The sequence below is a fragment of the Haemaphysalis longicornis genome, unplaced genomic scaffold, assembly GCF_048455015.1.
Source record: "Haemaphysalis longicornis isolate Haplotype H1 unplaced genomic scaffold, Haemaphysalis longicornis Haplotype H1 scaffold_4, whole genome shotgun sequence".
Classification (NCBI taxonomy): domain Eukaryota; kingdom Metazoa; phylum Arthropoda; class Arachnida; order Ixodida; family Ixodidae; genus Haemaphysalis; species Haemaphysalis longicornis.
Genome location: NW_027526361.1, coordinates 180,430,375 through 180,449,238, shown reverse-complemented (window position 1 = coordinate 180,449,238; position 18,864 = coordinate 180,430,375). Strand labels below are relative to the sequence as shown.

The window sequence follows — 18,864 nt, the reverse complement described above, 5'->3', positions numbered from 1 at the left end:
CTGTGGCCCTGTTTGTCGATCATACCCAATGTTTCAGGGAATGATTACTAGCAACCGTAACAAAAACTACCCAGGTGCAAATAGGGTCAAAAACAAAGTGAGTCCTGAGAAGTATCGTAGCGCCATCTAACAGGACTGACAGTAAAAAGAGCGTTTCGTCGCTCACTGCAGCCATATTCAGTATCTAACGTTCGCTTAAGTACAGTGGCTATTCTAGCCACTGTAGCTTAAGTACCTACCCCGAGTACGTCATCGAAGACGTCCCAAAACACATGATTCGGCGGGAGTATCAAATGTTGGCCTAAATTGTTTATTTGTCAGTGAATAAAGTATCGTTTGCTGCCGGACAAGCTCAGGGGGCACTATAAAACATCAAATATTTTGAATAAAACAAACTTGTATTATGTCTTTATGGCCTCTTTAAAACCATCGGCGGGTTTAGTTATTCAAAAACACATAGTTACGCTACTTGGGATAGCTTAAGCGGACTAATCTAAATGATAGCGCTTGAATATGTCTAATGGCATTGTCGGCGAACTAATTTTAAATGCTGCGCATAAGGATACGACAAAATGTTCTAAATGTACCCCGCATAACCTTCTAAATGTACGTCACATTGTCAAACCGTATGTCAGATAGTAGTGTAATTTCTTAGAGGTACGTTGGGCTTTCCTATCAGAAACGTATTTTTGTTATTATTGTATTGTGTTTACTGCATAATACCACACCTATCCGGACAGACATACCAACCAACTGAATACTGGTTTAGGCTTCAATGACATAGCCATATAACGCATTGCACAACGTAAGTACAAAGGGCATCCATAAATAAGAAGTGGCAAACTGATTTCAGGGCCGCTTTGATGTAAACTTCGGAATTGCGCTTTGCATTGACCACTCGGCCACGTGCGTTGTATACCCTCCGGTCATGCCGCTGCAGTCTCCAGGTATGGAGGCGTCCGACCCGTCCACGTTCACCGAAGGCACCACGTGGATCCGGACGTTGTTGAGGAGCCAGTGGACGTCCGGGTCCGATTCCTGGTTGTGGACCATGTACTCGACCAGGTGCAGAGCCATCTCTCGCGTCACCAGCTGCAGAAAACACGTCCAAAGGGGCCGTCAAGACAACATTTCTCCCTTTGAGAGAGCTATCTTCTGGGAGCCCACTCAGGTATTTAGAAAATCATAATTTTTTGCGTCAGCAGTTAAAAATACCTAGAAATTGCGGAGCGCGCGCACGTGAGCGCGGGCTTCGAGGCGACCGCCAGGCAGTTACCAAAATGAAGAAAATGCCTAGCGCCCATGTGTGCGCTCTTCGCGACGGCCGCACAGCGCCCCCTGTGCACGTTTGTCAAGCCAATCATATGCACGTCTCACAGCACGGCGCACGAAACGCTCGCGAACCCCTGCTTACTTTTAGCGACATTACCACACATTACCGCCTACAGCGACCAGAACTACCGCCCCCTTACACGTCTCTTCCTTCACCGTTGGACAGATTATGGCGACAATTACAGACCCATTCCCTCCCCACCAGACACGTCCTCCGCCACATCTATCCCACATTATATCACCACCCAAACTGCCCGGTATGTGGCGTTCGAGTTACCACGCCACACGCCATTTGGGAATGCCCCTCTTTACCCTCGCTCCGTTTACCCAACCCTCCCACTTCTTGGCTGGAGGTGACCGGGAGATCCTCTAAAACTCCTGACCGCCACATAGGGCTCAAGATTACCTGGCGCGCCTTCCCCACCTAAGGGACACTCGCTAGGACTAAGCCTCGCCAGAAATAAAAGTTTTTCTCTCTCTCTCTCTTAGGGAGGTTGGCCAAGATTGGCAAAAAAAAAACAAAAAACGCCAGCGCTAGCCGTAATCACGGCAACACTTGCTCGGAACCAGAAAGGCACGTCATAGCGCACGCCCCTCCAAGGTGATGTCCAATGATTATCACTTACAAAAAATGAAGGAAGCTCACACTTATAGCAACAATCATGGAGTAAAGATCTTTGCGGAAGCGAAGGAGACGCAAATCGGCTTCAATCGTGGACTTAAACCTTCCTGATGGTCGTGAAGGTTGTGTGCAGCTTCGCACCTTCAAGTCTTACGCGGTAGTGTTGTGGGTTTCCTACATTTTTGTACGCATAAAACACGCCAGGAATATTGAATAAAACTTTCAAATGTTGCGCAACAATGCGCCAGTAAAGATTCAATAGCAGGAAAACTAAAAACATATTGGTCATTTCGTTAACTGCGCGTTCGCATTCAAGTGATGTGATCAAACGGAACTATAGAGGCCTGTAAATAAGGCTCACTACAACCTCACAGTTACGTTTTTTTGCGGTGGCTTTTGCCGGCGGCCGACCATCACACAAGCAAGATTCTGTGACGTCATAGCGACGTCACCGGAAAGTGGCTGGGGAGTCGCGAATGCTTCATCTGTTTGCTTGAATATCTTGATTGTTTCAAGTATGCGATAAAATGTGTATCAGTGTTACATTACAAAGCAGCCTTCTTTGATAAACCAAACGTGTGGTTTGTATGCACGGCCCCATTTAAGTCTGTAGAACTTGCTCGCGGGCAATATCGCATTTACTAGGTTGCAGAGAGAACGCAATAATTAGGCCTAACATTGTGGGACCGCAACTTCTCACGGCGAATTATAGCACAGATTTTATGGCTTTCTACGTTTCTTCAAGGAACAAAAGTTTATTAGCGCGAACTTGTGCTCCACTAAGAATTCAAACAATAGATAACAAAGTGACGTGCACAGGCGAGTGTCGGTGAATCGAATGCCCAAGAATTTGCCGTGCGAGAATTTATCTTCCCGCGTGAGTATTTCTAGAACCATCCAATCAGGTCGAAAACAGCGGCGATTAAAATAGAACATTCTTAATTATCATGTTACGACAGGACCACACATTCTCCCTATAAAATGAGATGGCGTGCGCGGCATACAGAATAAAGGAAAGGACCCACGCGCTTCATTTTAAACGCAGGTAGGACATCGGCGCGCCACCAGACGGTAAAAAGAAGACACGAGTAAAGAAACACAATGCAGGGTTCGCGCCGATACATCTTCGCAGTGTTCACATACAAGGTGGAACCTGCCTGTAGCGCAGTACCTATTTTCTTAAAGGATGCCCGTAGCATTTCGTAGTTAGAAAAATGTCCTTAGAAAAAGTGCTGAATGTGCGTTGTAATCGTGAAAAGGGAAGGAGTCATGGAAGACCACCATTTTATTGGAGAAGACGCATACGAAGTTAATGACTGATGATTAATTCACTGTGCTGTGTAACGCGCCTAAGCAAAGCTGGGCTACAAGGCGCGCCGTAGTAAAGAGCTCCTGAATGATTTCGCCAGCTGCGGATGTTTAAAGGGACCCCGCAACACTTTTTCAGCTTTTTTCAAATTTTAAATGCTTACAGAACGTAGTCAAGGAGCATATCCAGTACTCAGATTAGGGGGTCGCAAAGTAGTTCAGCAAAACTTACAGTTTATGCCGCACAGATAACTTTGAAACTTGCTCAAAAGATTTTTCTCTCTACCCAGGTCTTGGCCTCCTTCGACCGCTATAATTGCACCAGTACAGCGGTGTAGCGCCGTCCATTGGCCACCTTTCCTTCAGTTGCAGCAATGAACGCATTCAGTGGCAACTTCAAAAAGAAAGCCCCGAAAGCAGAGCAGAAACGGAAGGCGTATCTGCCGCGAAGAGCAAATCAGGCAGCGCCGCTTCGTGCTGGCGATAAATATAGATTTCGCAGGGCTTCCACACGCGAAAGTGAGGGAGGGGAGGTGAGATCGAGGGTGGGTTAGTGGACAGGCACTCTATTGACCTGCCGTTCTAGGCTATGCCGTCGTGTTTGGACATGTTGTATTAACGGTGATTTGCTCAAGTCTATCGAAAAGGTAGGCAGTTTGAAACTATTTTCGTGACGTCCATCAAAAAGTTGTTGTTAAAACACGTTTAATTCTTGTGCGCACGCGTTGCAGTGGCTCAGTTGCAAAGGCGCTGTGCTGTTCAGCCCAAGGACGCGGGTTCCATCTATTCCCCTGTGGCTGCCTTTCTGAAGAAGGCGGAAAGCGAAAGCGCCCGTGTGATGACGTTTCGGCACACGTTAAAGGGCTTCGCGGGGACCGCCAGGCAGTTACCAAAATAAAGAAAATGCCTAGCGCTCATGTGGACGTGCCTCGCGACTGCCGCCCAGCGCCCCCTGGGCACGTTTGTCAAGCCAATCATGCGCACTTAGGGAGATTGGCCAAAGTGAGCAATGTGATCAGTATTATATCAACATGTGGAAGTCATGGCACCCTTTATTATTAAAAGTATTTTCCTATGCGGTGACGGTGTGACATAACGGGTTACAGGCTTTCCTCAGCAAGCCCCCACAGAAGTGGTGAAACAGCTAAGTTTCCTTTGTTGTTTGTATTACGTATTCCTTTCAACTGCTAAGGCTGCTACCGGCAAGAGTTCGGCACGAAAGACCTACCCTTTTTTTGTTGGAAATGCCCGCAAAACTGGTTCTCTAACAGATTATCCCCAGCTCGGCGGAGTGGCTTCGTGGGCTTCGCGCACGGCGCCCGGCGAACTTTTAGCGAACGTTGGGCACACTTTTGTCTTTTGGGTGCGGAGTACCTTAAGACCACACAATATCCGTACACGCCCGTGCGCATAGCATTTACAATCGACAAAAATCACACAGGTACCGGCAGGATTCGAGCCTGTGTCTGGAAGACCAGACAGAGTTAGCGTCAGTCGTCTTACCCATTGGGCTCTGACCGTGAGTTCGTAGTACCCGAGAGTCGAACGGCTTACTCCCTCGCCTGTAACTCTGCGGAGTACCTTAGAACCTCCCAATGTCCGTCCGCGTCCATCCGTGCGCATACCACCATCAAGCGAAAATGAAGCGAAATTTGATTTGAGGCGTGAGTTGCAGTTTCATTTAGGGAATAATGAAGGCGCAACTCACGGCTCAAATCCAATGACGGTCGGCGCACAAATCGGATGTCACTCGGGGCGCAACTTGGATGCCATTTCGAGTCCCCGTACTCCGAACCCTTGCCATCATCTACGGAGTGGAGATGCTGCCATTTTTTACGATTCGCTGAACTTTCTTTATGAAGGAATGGTAAACTTTCTGGTGCCGCGAAATGGACAATCATAACAAAAATGCCGCACCGCACTGCAAAACCGTGATGAGAACCTTAGAACAGCTAGGCGGCTGTTTCTTGTTACTGATACGAAAGTGGGAGTACGCACGTTCAGGTGGGAAGAAGCAGCTTTGCAAACGCAGCATACATTTTATGCGCAATCACGTCTGCCTTAGCGCGTAAATTCAAACCTTATTTTGCAGCTTGCCTCAGGCGTGAAGCGATGCCTCTCATTGCGGCAGCCCCTTTCTCACTCTTCTAAAAGGCTTCAAGTTTTGTTTTATTGCTCCGAGCGGGGCGACATATGAGTGCAAAAGTTCAAGCGGACTGATGTAATTGACCTAGCAGTGCTTAAAATTAAAGTCTTATGGTGGAATTGTCGAACAAATGCTTAAAGGAGCCATGAAGAGAAAATGCAAGTTGGTTTTATTCGAAAGATTTCGTGTTTTATAGTGCCCCCAGCGCTTGTCCGGATACAAACGGTGCTTTATTCACTGAGAAATTAAACAGTTTAGGTTAAAATTTTGATTTTCCCGCTCAATCGTGCGTTTTCGTGGTCCCAAGTGACATCACTGAAACCGACCGCTCTGCAGCCTAGAGTACCTTCATTCACGCATCCGCCGTACAGGGTAGAGACACGTATACGCTGGCGCCGCCATTTTCGGTTGCTCGCTCGCCGCCGAAGCAAGTCATTGTGTCAAAACCGCGCTAAAATTATCGCCGCAACGCGGTTTACTGAAGAAGTTTGAATCATATTGTCTGTTTCGCGTTGCTAGGTCTCGTGGGAAACGAAAGGAATAACGCGTTGAGCCCGTTGGCCCAATTGCGGCGGCACGGGACCGTTCAAAGGTTGTCTCCACCCTGTACAGCGGTGTTGGTTTGTTCCCGCGTTTCTTTACGTTCCGTAACCTAGATGGCGCCACCATACCGAGGCAAGCGTTTGGTTTGTTTTTGCCCGCATTTAAAGCTGTCTTGTTTTTGTTCTGGGAGAAAATATTCGTTCCCTGAAACAGTGCTCGCTCGACAAATGGGGTACCGTAAGACACCGTTGCTTGCGTCAATCGGCCAGTGTCGTCTGAGACAACCCCAAGCCCCGTAGTGCTGTGCAGCGAAACGAAGCATGCTGTGCGCAGTACTAACATCAGAACGCATCAGTACTTCTATGTGTACATGTGCTTTCGTAACTTCCACTGTTTGTCCCATCATTCTTATTGCTTTGTAAAGAATGTGCCCTAAATTTAAGCGCAAATCGCTCGTTAGTCTAGTTTGTAAGATCTACCTAATTTGCGTCTGCTTCTGTCAGCCTCCGCCAATCGCAGAGCTTGGCTCATGTGACGACATAGGTTCTGTTGCGGGAAATGAGCTGGTGGGTCCCATGACCATTCCCGTTTTTCCTAATTATGTAGCTTATTTGAGCGAAGTTTACGTTAAAAGTGGTGTCAGTATGATTCTAACGAGACAATCTTTTGAATGAACCAAACTTGTGTTTTCTCTTCATGGCTCCTTTAAGCACCGTTCGATGCACCAAATTTCTTAAAATGCGGCTTCACTACTGCACACACATTCATTGAAGGGAAGGCACTTTTGTAGCGTGGGCTACGCTGGCCGAGGTTGAGCAGTTGCACGTGGCTCCTGGAGAGCCATGCTGCGCATGCGCGAGGAGCAGTGACGTCTCACGGGGCACCGCTGGCGCACCGGAGCCGCCGCCGCCGCGACTGGATTGGATTTGGCTGGATTGGATTAAATTAGATTGGATTGGAAATCGTTTTAGCAGCAGTAAGCATCGGTCGGTTTAGCAGCAGTCGGTTTAGCAGCATCGGTCGCAATGATGAGGAGGTCAAAAAAACAATATTACACAGATCTTATCGCTCGTCAAGGGGGTGATAATAGGAAGGTCTGGAGAATTGTAAATGATGTTATCGGAACGAGCCGGAAAGATACTGTTGTACCCGACAACCCCTCTACTGATGTCTGTAATTATTTCAATACCTATTTCACCAACATAGGTAAAATTGCTAGCAACGGACCTATCGCAGACGAAGCTGAAGATTTTCCAATGACCAATAATGTTTTCAATATTAATACAGTAACGCAGGGAGATATAATAAATATCGTAAACCAGCTATCGGAGAATAAAGCTGTCGGTTATGACGCAATACAAGCGAAAGTAGTGAAGCAAAACATTGACATTCTGTCGGTTCCCCTTCATCATATAATTAATCATGCAATTAACTCCGGTTCTTATCCAAATTTACTTAAAATTGCACGAGTTGTTCCAGTTTATAAGACTGGAGATCCGAACAATCCAAATAGTTACAGACCAATATCTGTGTTAAGCGTAATTAATACCATTTTCGAGAAATTAATATCTATACAGCTTAAAAAATATCTCCAGGAAAATCACGTAATTTGCTCGCAGCAGCATGGGTTTGTTCCCAACAGAACTACGTCCTCGGCCGTTGTAACACTTGCTCAAGTTATAAACAGCGCTCTTCACAAAAATCAGTTGGCAATAGGAGTGTTTTTGGACATTAAGAAAGCTTTTTACTCGGTTAATCATTCAATTCTAATAAATAAACTGGAAAAATATGGTATAATTGGCAACTCCCTTAAATTCTTTGCGAGCTATCTTTCATCTAGAAAACAGAAAGTGGTAATCGATAATCACCATTCTTCATACAGTGACTTAACATGTGGTGTTCCGCAAGGATCAGTTTTAGGTCCTATTTTATTTTCCTTGTATGTAAATGATCTCCCACTCGCAATACAGAACTCCACAATACTAATGTATGCGGATGACACCGCAATTATATTTTGTGGTGATTCTCTATCTCAAATGCAAGATACCATACTAGCTGAAATGGACAGTATCTACTCATGGTTTTTGAAAAGTAAGTTAACCATAAATACCGACAAAACTAAATGTGTCATCTTTCAGTCGAGGAGAAAAGTAATTGATAATAGTTATTTTAGTGTGTATATAAACGACAAACCAATTGAGAATGTAACTTCCTTCAAATATCTGGGTGTTGTCTTTGATTCACACCTATATTGGAAAGAACAAATACAAAAGGCGTGTAAAAAACTTGCGTTTAGTTGTTTCACATTAACCAAAGCGCGGTCTTTCTTCCCATGTAGTATGTTACGATCTTTATACTTCACTTTATTTCAGTGCCACATTATTTATTGTACGGAAGCCTGGGGGCTTACCTACAAAACATATTTTACGCCTTTATATCGATTACAACGACGAGCACTAAGAATAATATCATTTTCTGCATTCAGCCGTCCTGTCAATACAATTTTTAAGGAATTTCGTGTACTTTCTTTTTCAACTATGTGGGAATACAAAATATCTCTTTTAGTAAACACAATTATAAACCATATCTTCCCTGTACCCTTAGCACGTTTTTCTATCCCTGTTCGGAGCACTAGGCAAGCATCCAACGGCAACTTCAACTTGACAATATGTCATAACGTTTATGGCGAAAGGCTTATTGAATTCTACGGTGCCAAAGAGTGGAACGATGTACCTATTCAAGTGAAAACTGCGAGGAACTTCAAATTGTCTTGCAAGATGTTTTATTTGGATAAACAGAATGCAGTTTAATGATGCGATTGTGATTACAGTGGATGTTTATACTGTTTTGCGTTTCATTTATTCCTTGCCTATTTTGTTCATTTTCTTTATCTTCGAACCTTGGTGGATACCTGCGACTCATTTGTATGTGTATTTTTGCATTGGACCTGAAACTAGCCTCCTGGCTATCGGTCCAAATAGTGTGTAAACCTTTTTCCTGTCTTGTGATAATAAAGCTCTTGATTGATTGATTGATTGATTGATAATCAGCTAACCTTAGACAACAAGGAAACCTAAGAATAACCAACTGAACCTTAGCTGACGCTACGTATATCCTGGCATAGCCGAGCTAAGCCACTGCTAATTTTTATACACGCGCAATATAAGCAGTCAGATAACAAAGCAGGACGGTCTTAGAGCCCATCTTTAAATAACGCCAAAAAACCCAATGAATCCTTTGAAGAGCCATAAACCGGGCCCTTTTAACAATTGGGCGACTGTTACATGCAAACGTGTTCCTTAAAACCACTTTTTCCAGCGCACTATAAGAGGCCTTATAAGAAAATTTGAAGTCCTACACATTTTTAATGACTACTCCGTGAAATCTCCTATATCCCCATGCAGCGCACCCAGGTGTCCTGTAGTGTCGGCTTCACAACCACGCACTGTTGCATTGCTAGAAAGGAACTTTTTCCTGAGCGTTGTAAGAAGTCTGATGTCGAAGTATCATTGGCCAAGGACATTTATCATTACCTCCGTAATGTCCCATGTGTCCCTGTAGAATTTTGTCTTCACCCGCACTACTATACACAAATGGATTGCTGGAAAGACATCTTTTGAGCAATGTGATCAGTATTATATCCACATGTGAAAGTTATAGCACCCTTTATTAGTAGCATTTTCCTATGCGGTGACGGTGTGACATGGGTTACAGGCTTTCCTCGGCAAGCCCCCACAGAAGTGCTGAAACGCCTATGTTTCTTTTGTTGTGTTGTATTGCGTATTCCTTTCAACTGCTAAGGCTGCTACCGCAAAACGTTCGGCACCAAAAACCTACCCTTTTTTGTTAGAAATGCGTGTAAAATTCGTTTTCTAACAGATTATCCCCAGCTCGGACAATCCGCAGCTCGGTGGAGTGGCTCCGTAGGCTTCACTTACGGCACCCGGCCCTCAGAGCGACGACATAACCGACAGCCGTCTCTCATTTTGTTTTCTGTTTTTTTTCCCCAGCGATGGAACTTCGAAACGTTTGATTTCTCACGTTTACGTTAAGGTTTCACTAAGTTAAGGACACGTTCAGTGCTCATGGTAAACTAACAGCTCGTGAAACGAACTCGAGAATGGGAGGCACCCGTTCCTCTGCTTCCATATGCTTTCCGTGTTTTTTCGTATATTTGTTTACATTTCCGTCATTGCACGGATAGCCGTCATCTGTGCACATCGGCGCGCAGCAGCGACTTCGTAACGTCCCGTGTTGAGATCATTCTTTTTTCGCCGCGCACTACGACCAGGGCGTGCTTACGTCGTTCCCGTAGATGTTCGCAATAATGTGCAGGTTGGGAATGAAGCCGTCCTGCTTGGCCCTGGCGCTGAGTATCAGGTGCCATATGCTCCGCCCTGCACGGAGCAAAGACAGATGTCACGGTTCAAATGCACAAAGGCAACATAGGAGTTCGGGCAGTTACAAGCGCTGCTTTGTCCCTGCAACAGTGATACCGACTGTATCGCATCTCCAAAAAAACATAAATAACCAAGGCATTAGAGAAAACTAATGAACCAGTGGCGACTTCAGAGTCGTTTTCGTCGCTTTCTCTATGAAGTCACAGAATCTTGTTGGGGCCATTGACAGCCGTTGACCTAGGACACTGCCAGGAAAGATGGGCGCGCTATTCTAGTGGGGACTCTAGTACCAGTTTATTGTAGGCTAACTTGAATGCTAGTATGCACTTTAAGCACTGATAAAAATGTTTCAACACTAGCACATTTACGTCACTCCTGCCCATATTACTGAGTAAGTGCAGCTTGCTGGGCCAGTTGGTACTAATTCACGGATGGGGAAACCAGCGAAAAGAGGACGCAAACACAAGGAGAGACAAGGCGATACGACGGCGTTCTATTGCCTCGCCTCTCCTTGTGTTTGCGTCCTTTTTCCGCTGGTTTTCCAATCCGCCCATATTACGTCACTGCAGCGCGGAATTCAAAAGTTATTTGAATACTCCATTGATATTTTCGTAAAAAAAAGGTATTTTGTGGTTCGAGCTGGGTGAGCTGCCGAATTCCAGTTCTTCTATAGGGAATTCAGTCGTATTTTGTCTTCGCGGCCATTTCAAACAGCTTATCAGTTTAACAAAACATGTTCTGCAGCACTTTACATGCCCTGGCTAGCACCTTCAGTAGTGCACTAGTTTATTGCGTTTTTTTTTGGTCGGACACAGATATATCAAGATCGAAGGAAACAGAACACTCCGGTATATTCGATGATTCGGAAATAAGAATTACAAATTTCCTGCAAATAATTTTCATTAAAAAATTTAAGAATATTCGAAATAAGTATCATCCGATATGCTCGAGATGGATATCACGCGCAAGCAATAATTTAAAATATAAAGCACGCTGAACTGAATTCTGCTATTTTACATGGTTTTATTTAGAGTGAACAAATTTCATTATCGGTAGGCTGATTGTGAAGCAAATGAGTAGACCTGTAGCGCGTCTCTACACGGCTCCTGTAATTACCAAGGCCCCGCGCTAACAACGGAACGCGTCTCTTGCTTCGATGTGTTAGGCGATGGTGTAATTGTTTACGCGTGGTTACCATATTTCTCGATTAACTCGGGAGCCTATGGGGCATATTACTACTCTCAATGAAAATTTCACGCGGACCTGCGCACGTATTTCGGGCTAAAAAGAACCGGCCGCAGGACAGACACACGAACCACTTCGGGGCACTCCATTTACGGCACGGAGCGGTTGAAGCGTCAAATCTCCGGCCACCCAACATTTCCCCTCATGTTACGTTCGTTCACAATCACGGCGGTTTTCCCTCCAAGAAGCAACTGCTCACGCTTGTCGGCGCTCAGCTAAGACCCTTGAAATCTCGCGCTTCGTTCCTAACGCTGAGGGACTAAGAGGGCGGCACCCGTCGCCCCCCGTGTGCAATACTAAGTCCCTCTCAACCCTGTTGCAGTCTGCCCTGTCCCACTTACACCGCAGTCCATCCGTCTGTTATTCCTAACTGGCTGACACACATGGCGACTCAAAGAGGGGCTCATGTAGCCCCAGTGAAAGAAGTTGCGTGGAGCCTTCAGGCACGCAGCGCTATTTAGCCCCGGCCACGTGCACAAATGCACCACATTTGTGCACCAATTCCTCAAGATTGCAAGGAAGGGCTTAGTTTCATTGCTGATAGGCGACCGGATGGCGGCCTGATGAAAAAAAGATTTCCATTAGGGGCGAAATTTTGCCAGCCAGCCACCACGCTCGCCGCATCTTATTTCCGATTGTCAAATTCTTTATCCATGGCGCCGCAGATGCCTGTCACTGCTTCCCTCTGGAAGTTGTGAGAAGAGAGAGAGAGAGAGAAACACGTTTTATTCCTGGCCAGGCTTAGTACGGACGGTTGAGCAGCGGAAGCGCAGCTTTATAGGCCCGAGCACTGTCGACCAGGGCTCACTGGGACTGGGCGTCCGAGCGCGCGAGGGCAGACAGCCAAGAGTCTGGGGGAGGGGGGTTGGGTAGGTGAAGAGGAAGCAGGGCGGTGCAGTGCCAGATGACTTGAGGGTGTCTTCGTAGTCCCCGCAATGTGGAAAAGCGGTGGTGGGAAAGAGGGATGGCGATATGCGGGTGAGGATAGATCGAGTGGGGAGGGAATGGGTTCGCATCTGTCTCCAGAGGGATGATTCAACTAGGGATAACGAGGGGTGAGGGGGTGGAGGGGTGGTGCGTGAAAGCCTGTGGGGGAGGGTGATTTCACGGAAGGTGAGCAGTCGCTCCAGGTGAGGAGGGGGACGGGAAGCCAGGAGGGGGCTCTTCTGAGGGGTCCGGTACATCAAAGCTCGAGCCGCCTCGTGTTCCTTCTCCGCGCCGCCAAAGCCCATATGGCCAGGAGTCCACAAAAGGCAGATGGTGCGTTCAGGAGGGGGGAGAGAGATAATTTTGTGGGCGAGGGGCGAAATGATGCCCGTGCAGAAATTACTAACGGCCGTTTGTGAATCCGTTATTATGAGGCTAGTGGTGGGGTGGAGGGTGGTGGCCAGGGCAGTTGCTGCTTCCTCCGCCCCGTGGGGATGGGCAGCGCGGAATGTGGCTCAAGTTGAGGGGGTTGGGGTGTGGTTCACTGCTGCTATGATGTATGTATGGCGGGGTTGCTGTTCTGCAGCATGAAAGTATACCGTGTCCGAGCAAGGAGGGAAGTGTTGGGCATGGTATCGCGCTCGCACCAGGCGACGGCTTGTGTGATAGGTAGGGTGCATGTTGCGGGGGATAGGGAGGGGATAGAGAACCTCTCGATATTCTGGAGGGATGAGGAGGGGTGGCGAGGGGTGGATGGGCGGGTAAATTTTGAGGGAGGATAGGACGGTTAGTCATCTGGCAGTGGAAGTTGTGAGAATATGTTGCCCTACTTCTGCTTTACATTGACAGAACGCAGAGAAGACCAGAGAGAAAGTCTATAGCCATGCGCTTCTCCTCCAGCTTTCTAGTGACAGCATTCGCGGTCGCAGTCGCTTCGCAGTCGCGAGTTTGCGATCAGGAATTGACGCAGCCGGATCGGCGCCAGCAGGCCGGTCACAATCAAAAAGAACCGATTGGGTTCCATTGCGCACGCTAGCTACCAGTAATCGAGGACAAGCTTGGAGTGGCCTCTCCGCCAATCTTGAGCCCTTATCATAGCTTCAAAATTCTATTGTTTACTGCTTACATTGATGGCTCTCAGCAAACTAAAAACGAAGAAGTTAAACAGAAAACGATTGAAGCACGCACTACTGACTTCTTATGAAGCTTCTCGTCGTTAATAAGACAAGACGGTAGTCTGCCTTTCCCGTGTTCAGCTTCTTTGTCTGTAATGGTTAAAAAGCGCTGCAGAAAACAAAGAACAAGGGCACGGAGAGACGGACGGTGCGATATGCGTGTCTTAAGCGCCGTGTGGCGCGGTTTCTCTCTTCTTGTAATTGTGCCTTGGTTCCTGCAAGGCTTTTTAACCCTTGAAACTAGGTGCAAACTCGAGCAAACGACTTTAACTTCATCTGTAGTTGGCTTAGCGCCGGAAACGTACGCAGTTAAAAACCAGCTTCGCCTCCTTCCTATAGCATCGGATTTTGGGGCAGTGAAATCTTTTCGGCATTCCATAAGAATCGTTTTCAACCTCTGAGGCCGCCTAAGGAGCATCCTCAAAGCTTTGTAATGCGCCTTACCGTGATATTACGTGATAATAATCCTTGCTTTTATTATGAACACAAATGATGAAAAATTTCACTACGTATCCACGGATAAGTATTCCCTCGCGCCCGTGCGTACATGTTATTAGGGGCGAAGCACCTTAGGACCTCGTTCTGTCCGGGGCTTGGCGTCCGTGTGCAGTGTTGCGCATGCGCGAGGAGCATTGGATTGCATTAAATTGGATTGGATTGAAATTGATTGAACTAGATTGAAATGGATTGGATTGGAATAAATTGAATTGTATGGGACTCAATTGCATTGGAATTGTATATGCTGTACACACGCGTTGTCACTCATTGCCACGGGTGATTTAGGGTAAGAACGATCCGCAGTGCTTCGCCCATTCGTCATGATTCACTTCGTGGAGATGCGTGAATTTTTAAAGTTAAAAACCATGTGGTGACTACAAAGCGTTCCGAATTCCTCGCAGAAATAGACAATTTACGTTTCTCCAAAGCCTCCGCAGCGTAAGCGTCGTCGTCGTAGCAATACCTTTGTTGGTCTTCCCGAGCAGCTGCAGGGTGGCGACAGAGCTGTGCTCGGAGACCAAGTGATGCATGAAGGAGTTGATTTCCTCGAGGCTGTGGTACTTGAACTGCATCGGCGTGTAACACGAGGCTCCTCCCAGCAGCAGTAAGAGGAGCAGGAGGAGCGGCGGGGATGTCAGGCAGTCACGGTGGCCGGACAGGCAGAGCATTGCTGCTGGTTGTGCTGGTGGCGATGGGCTTGTCTGGTCCTGCGAGAGAAGTGTGCCGGCTGAGGAGCTCATAGGTCTCTCGTACAGTCTTCAGTGAGAACAATAGCGGACAGAACTACAAGATGATGTTGATAATATAGTACAGACGATATCAAGACATGCGCGATGCATTTGGACTGCACCCAAATGGGGGATCGTTAGGAGGATGGAACACTATGCCTGCTATCTGGAGTCAGACAAGTGCATTACGAGTAAATGGCAATAACTACATCTAATGGGCAGATCCGTACCAGTGGGGACACGGCAGACCACAGAGCACAGCTACCCACGGTCGGGACCGAACGGCAATCTCGTTCCTCGAGCTTTTCTTCTTCTTCCGCTCCGATCGTAGGCACCGTGGCGCATACCCAAGCGGCGAGATGGCGAGATGACGAACAGGCGCCAAAAGCTTCAAACGATAGGATCACTGTGGCAGTATAGTTGATATGGGGCCCTCTCTTGGCTTGTAATTTAATGTTTGTATACATTCTAAAAGAGTTAAGGCAGGAATGCTGTTCTAACTGCTCATTCTATGACCGTTCCTAGGACCGAATGTTACACCTCTCCATATTTTTAACCAAAAACGTGTTTGAAACCCAGCTGTTTCCGCTTCCTAGCAACAATTAGGAGCAACTGATACAGAGAGCGCATTAGGATTTCTGAAAACGTAGAAACTAATGTGCGCAGACCGCGAATAGTGCATCATGACGCCGGCAGTTGGCTTCAGCTGCGTCGTAGCGACGCCGACGGGCGAATGGCGCGAACTTGAGTGATTTGGTGCGAAGAGGAACGCCAGCGGGAAGCGGAACGCGTTCGCGCGTTCACGTTTCAAGCTACGCAGTCTACCGCCCGCGTTCCACAGGCTGAGCTGGTCCCGACGCAACCGTCTGCCGTACACACCACAGAGCAAGACCGAAGTGGTCGCACCTTTGCTGAAGTGACCCGCTAGCAGGACGTCGCTCGCCAAGCACACCCACAAGACAGCCGCCGACCTGCAAACCATGCGCAGCTGCAGATTTTGCTGCCAATTTCACTTTCGTGTTTGACCGATTCCTATGACAGAGAAATCTACCACAGTTTTTCTATTTATTTATTTGGAAATTCCCGCCAACAGTACTAGGCCGTCTAGGGTGGTGTAGTATAAAAATATAAATAGACACAAAACAAACAATAAAATATGGGTACTAGTTGCGCAGTACAGTGAATCAAAAATTGCACCGAGGAGACCGGCACGCCATGGCGTTAGTTTGCGCCACCTGCACCGCTAGTCTTTCTCTATCTCATCAGCTGAGCTTTTAACCACTTGCAGTAAAAATTTGGGATCTTTCGCGGAGAGCACAGGGCGAAAGGCTGTGCATTCGAGGCAAGGCGGATCTTCTACGGCTGTAATAGTCCATCCGACCATCATGTGTCGACGAACCGCACGGTATTCATCCCTTCCATGACAAGGCAACGGGGCTCGACTTCGCATGACGTTGAGTCGTCGTGTGGTAGACGTGCCCTCGAAGGTCAGGCTCTTGGAAAGCGTCCAGAGCACTGACAGACGCTAGTTGCTTGGAGCAGTAAGCTCCCATTCTGCTCGATCAACAACCGTGCGAATGGCCACAAAAAAGCGGGTAACTGACGCTTCGGTGCCAGAATATGTTTAGTTTTGTGGGTATTTCGGCGTGCCTTGCATGGCGCATTCTGACCGTATGAAGTTCCACAGAGCAAAGGTTTTCTTTTCCTTTCTCTGCCTTTCTTTGCTGCACAGCCATAAGCAAAGCGGTGACCTTGCATCTAGAAGTGTAGTCGCACGCGGACACCCGTGCCGGGAATTTCCTGCAAGGCGAGCCTGGCGACCACTCGCGGTTATAAGAAGAACGGTGTTCCTCATGCCAGAGAAACTGGCAGAACACTTTTAACAGCGAAGATGTTTAGCCATTCGTTGTTTCTGGCATTTCACAAACCTGAGTATGGCAGTGTAAAGAAAAGAAATCACCAGCACCGCAGGATTCTGAACCTGTGCCTGGTAGATCAACGAAATTACAGTCAGTCTTCTTACTCACTCGGCTACGACCGTGAGTTAGTATCCTAGAGTCTAACGGCTTTATCACTGCGCTGTCCCTGTGGGGAGAGGAATCTTGCCACCTGCTCGAAAAAGAACGCGCGATAGGGTACACGTTGCAAGCGCGGGCGCATAGTTTAAGTGCGCACGTTCCATTCGTTCGTTCTGCTTCTCCAACAATTTGCTTCTTCTTCGACGTTATAGCAACAAAAAGATGGAGAGAGAGAGAGAGTGAGAGAGAGAGAGAAAAAAAACGTTTATTGTGAAAGCGTTTACGGTTTTCTTGTAGGAGTGGCTCCCTCTTCACAGGAATCCATAAGCTGTCTTAGCAGCGGCTGCCCTCTCGATGAGCAGGAGCTGGTCCGAGAGGCAGGGGCTGGACAGCAGTGTCTTCCACTGCTCTGGGGGATTTGAAATGCGGGGAAGGGGTGGTGGGTGCATGTTTTTTCGACACTCTAGGATGATATGTCGTAGTGTACCAGGTTCTTAGCAGTATTTGCATTCTGCTGGATACTGGGTGGGGGATATCCGGTGAAAAAGATGGAGTAAACGTCGTTCCGGCAGCGAAGCATAAGCAAATCGGCTACAATCGTGGTCTTAAACCGTGGTGATGGTCGTGAAGGTTGCGTACAGCTCCGCTACCTTAAGGTCTTACACGTTAGCGTGAGCTTCCTTCATTTTCTTTCCTCCGTTAGCTTCGTGCTTTGGTAGACTTGGCCTCAAATTTGCATGTCTAACAGATGTCTCGAAGCAAGCGGCTGTAAACCTATACGATTCTGTACCTACGCAGCTCTCTTAGATCTCGTTTACGGGGTGCACGAAATCAGGAGGTGTGGATGCCTCCTTGTCTGGTGCGTCTCTGTGGTACCATCAGCAATGTTTGAACATCGCGAGAGAGAGAGAGAACAATCTTTAATGAAAACTGGCCATGTCAGCCCAGCTAAGATGCCTGGTTTGCTACGCCAGATGAATGCGATGACTATGATGATTATAATGATGTACAGGAATACATATGATTTTAACTAATTACAAAGTCTGATCAAGACTTGTGTCTTTTAGGTATGCCAATAAGGCTTTCGTTGCACGAGCGGCACGTTTGGAAGTTATGTATGGCCGCGCAGAAAAGCTGCATTTATTGTTTCAATGATGTGGTTTCGGAACACTTCATTGTCAAGGCTGCCAGAAAGGGAAGCTATGCGTGTGTTACTCTTAAAGGGCCCCTGAGATGGGGTTTTTTGGGGGTCGATGGTATCGGAGCGCAACGGCTATTTCTTGAACTAATATGTGACGTACTAGTCCGACGTTGATTTAAGCAATTTTTAACGAGCGTAAAAACACCAGAAAGCTATCAAAGCATCTTTCGTGTGCGTTTCCGTTAATGCAGTGCCAGATATTTGTGTTTTACCGAAGTGTAAAGCGATTACACACCCGGCTCGACGCTCACCTGTTCTCGGCGGAAGGATACAGTGAGCGCATGAGCAACGACGTGCGCAGTGCGAGCGCTCGGCGTTTTGTTTCTGGTATAAGAGTTCCACCAGTTTCATTTGTTTTCTTGGCTGCTCGAGCACTTGAAATGATTCTTTGGACCCTCGTCTGTGTTTCTCCTGTGTGTTTCGAGCGTAGCGTCGACGTTGTTTCAGCGAATGGCGCGCCAAGAGAGCAACGGCGAAGTCGGGCACGTAGCGTTTGGACGACGCCGGGCCATGCTCGTGATCACGAGGCGCACGCTCACGTGCGCTCACGCTGGCTGAATAAATAAATAAATTCAAGCCCAAACACTGTCGCGGCTGACTGTCTCTGCGTCGGTCGCGACAAGGTGAAGAGCATACGCATCCCGTAATGACAACTCTAGCCAAAGATTTCATTTCGTTTCTTCCCATCAAATCATGATCGCACGAAAATGTGGTTTGGCGC

General features: G+C 47.3%; 1 protein-coding gene across 3 annotated transcripts in view; it reads right to left on the bottom strand.

The window, feature by feature from the left end:
* Nucleotides 1–18,864, bottom strand: part of LOC144180688 (carboxypeptidase M-like) — a 51,497-nt gene that overhangs the window by 24,285 nt on the left and 8,348 nt on the right. For 2 of the 3 annotated variants that reach the window (XM_077708980.1, XM_077708982.1), the window contains exons 1-4: nt 15,831–15,898; nt 14,660–14,903; nt 10,254–10,348; nt 920–1,092 (exon numbers count right to left, since the gene is read on the bottom strand). In XM_077708980.1, coding sequence (XP_077565106.1) covers nt 920–1,092; nt 10,254–10,348; nt 14,660–14,864 — 473 coding nt within the window. In that variant the 5' untranslated portion in view covers nt 14,865–14,903; nt 15,831–15,898. Of the gene's footprint in view, nt 1–919; nt 1,093–10,253; nt 10,349–14,659; nt 14,904–15,830; nt 15,899–18,864 lie in introns of those variants that run through there. The other variant, XM_077708981.1, reaches the window with a different exon arrangement.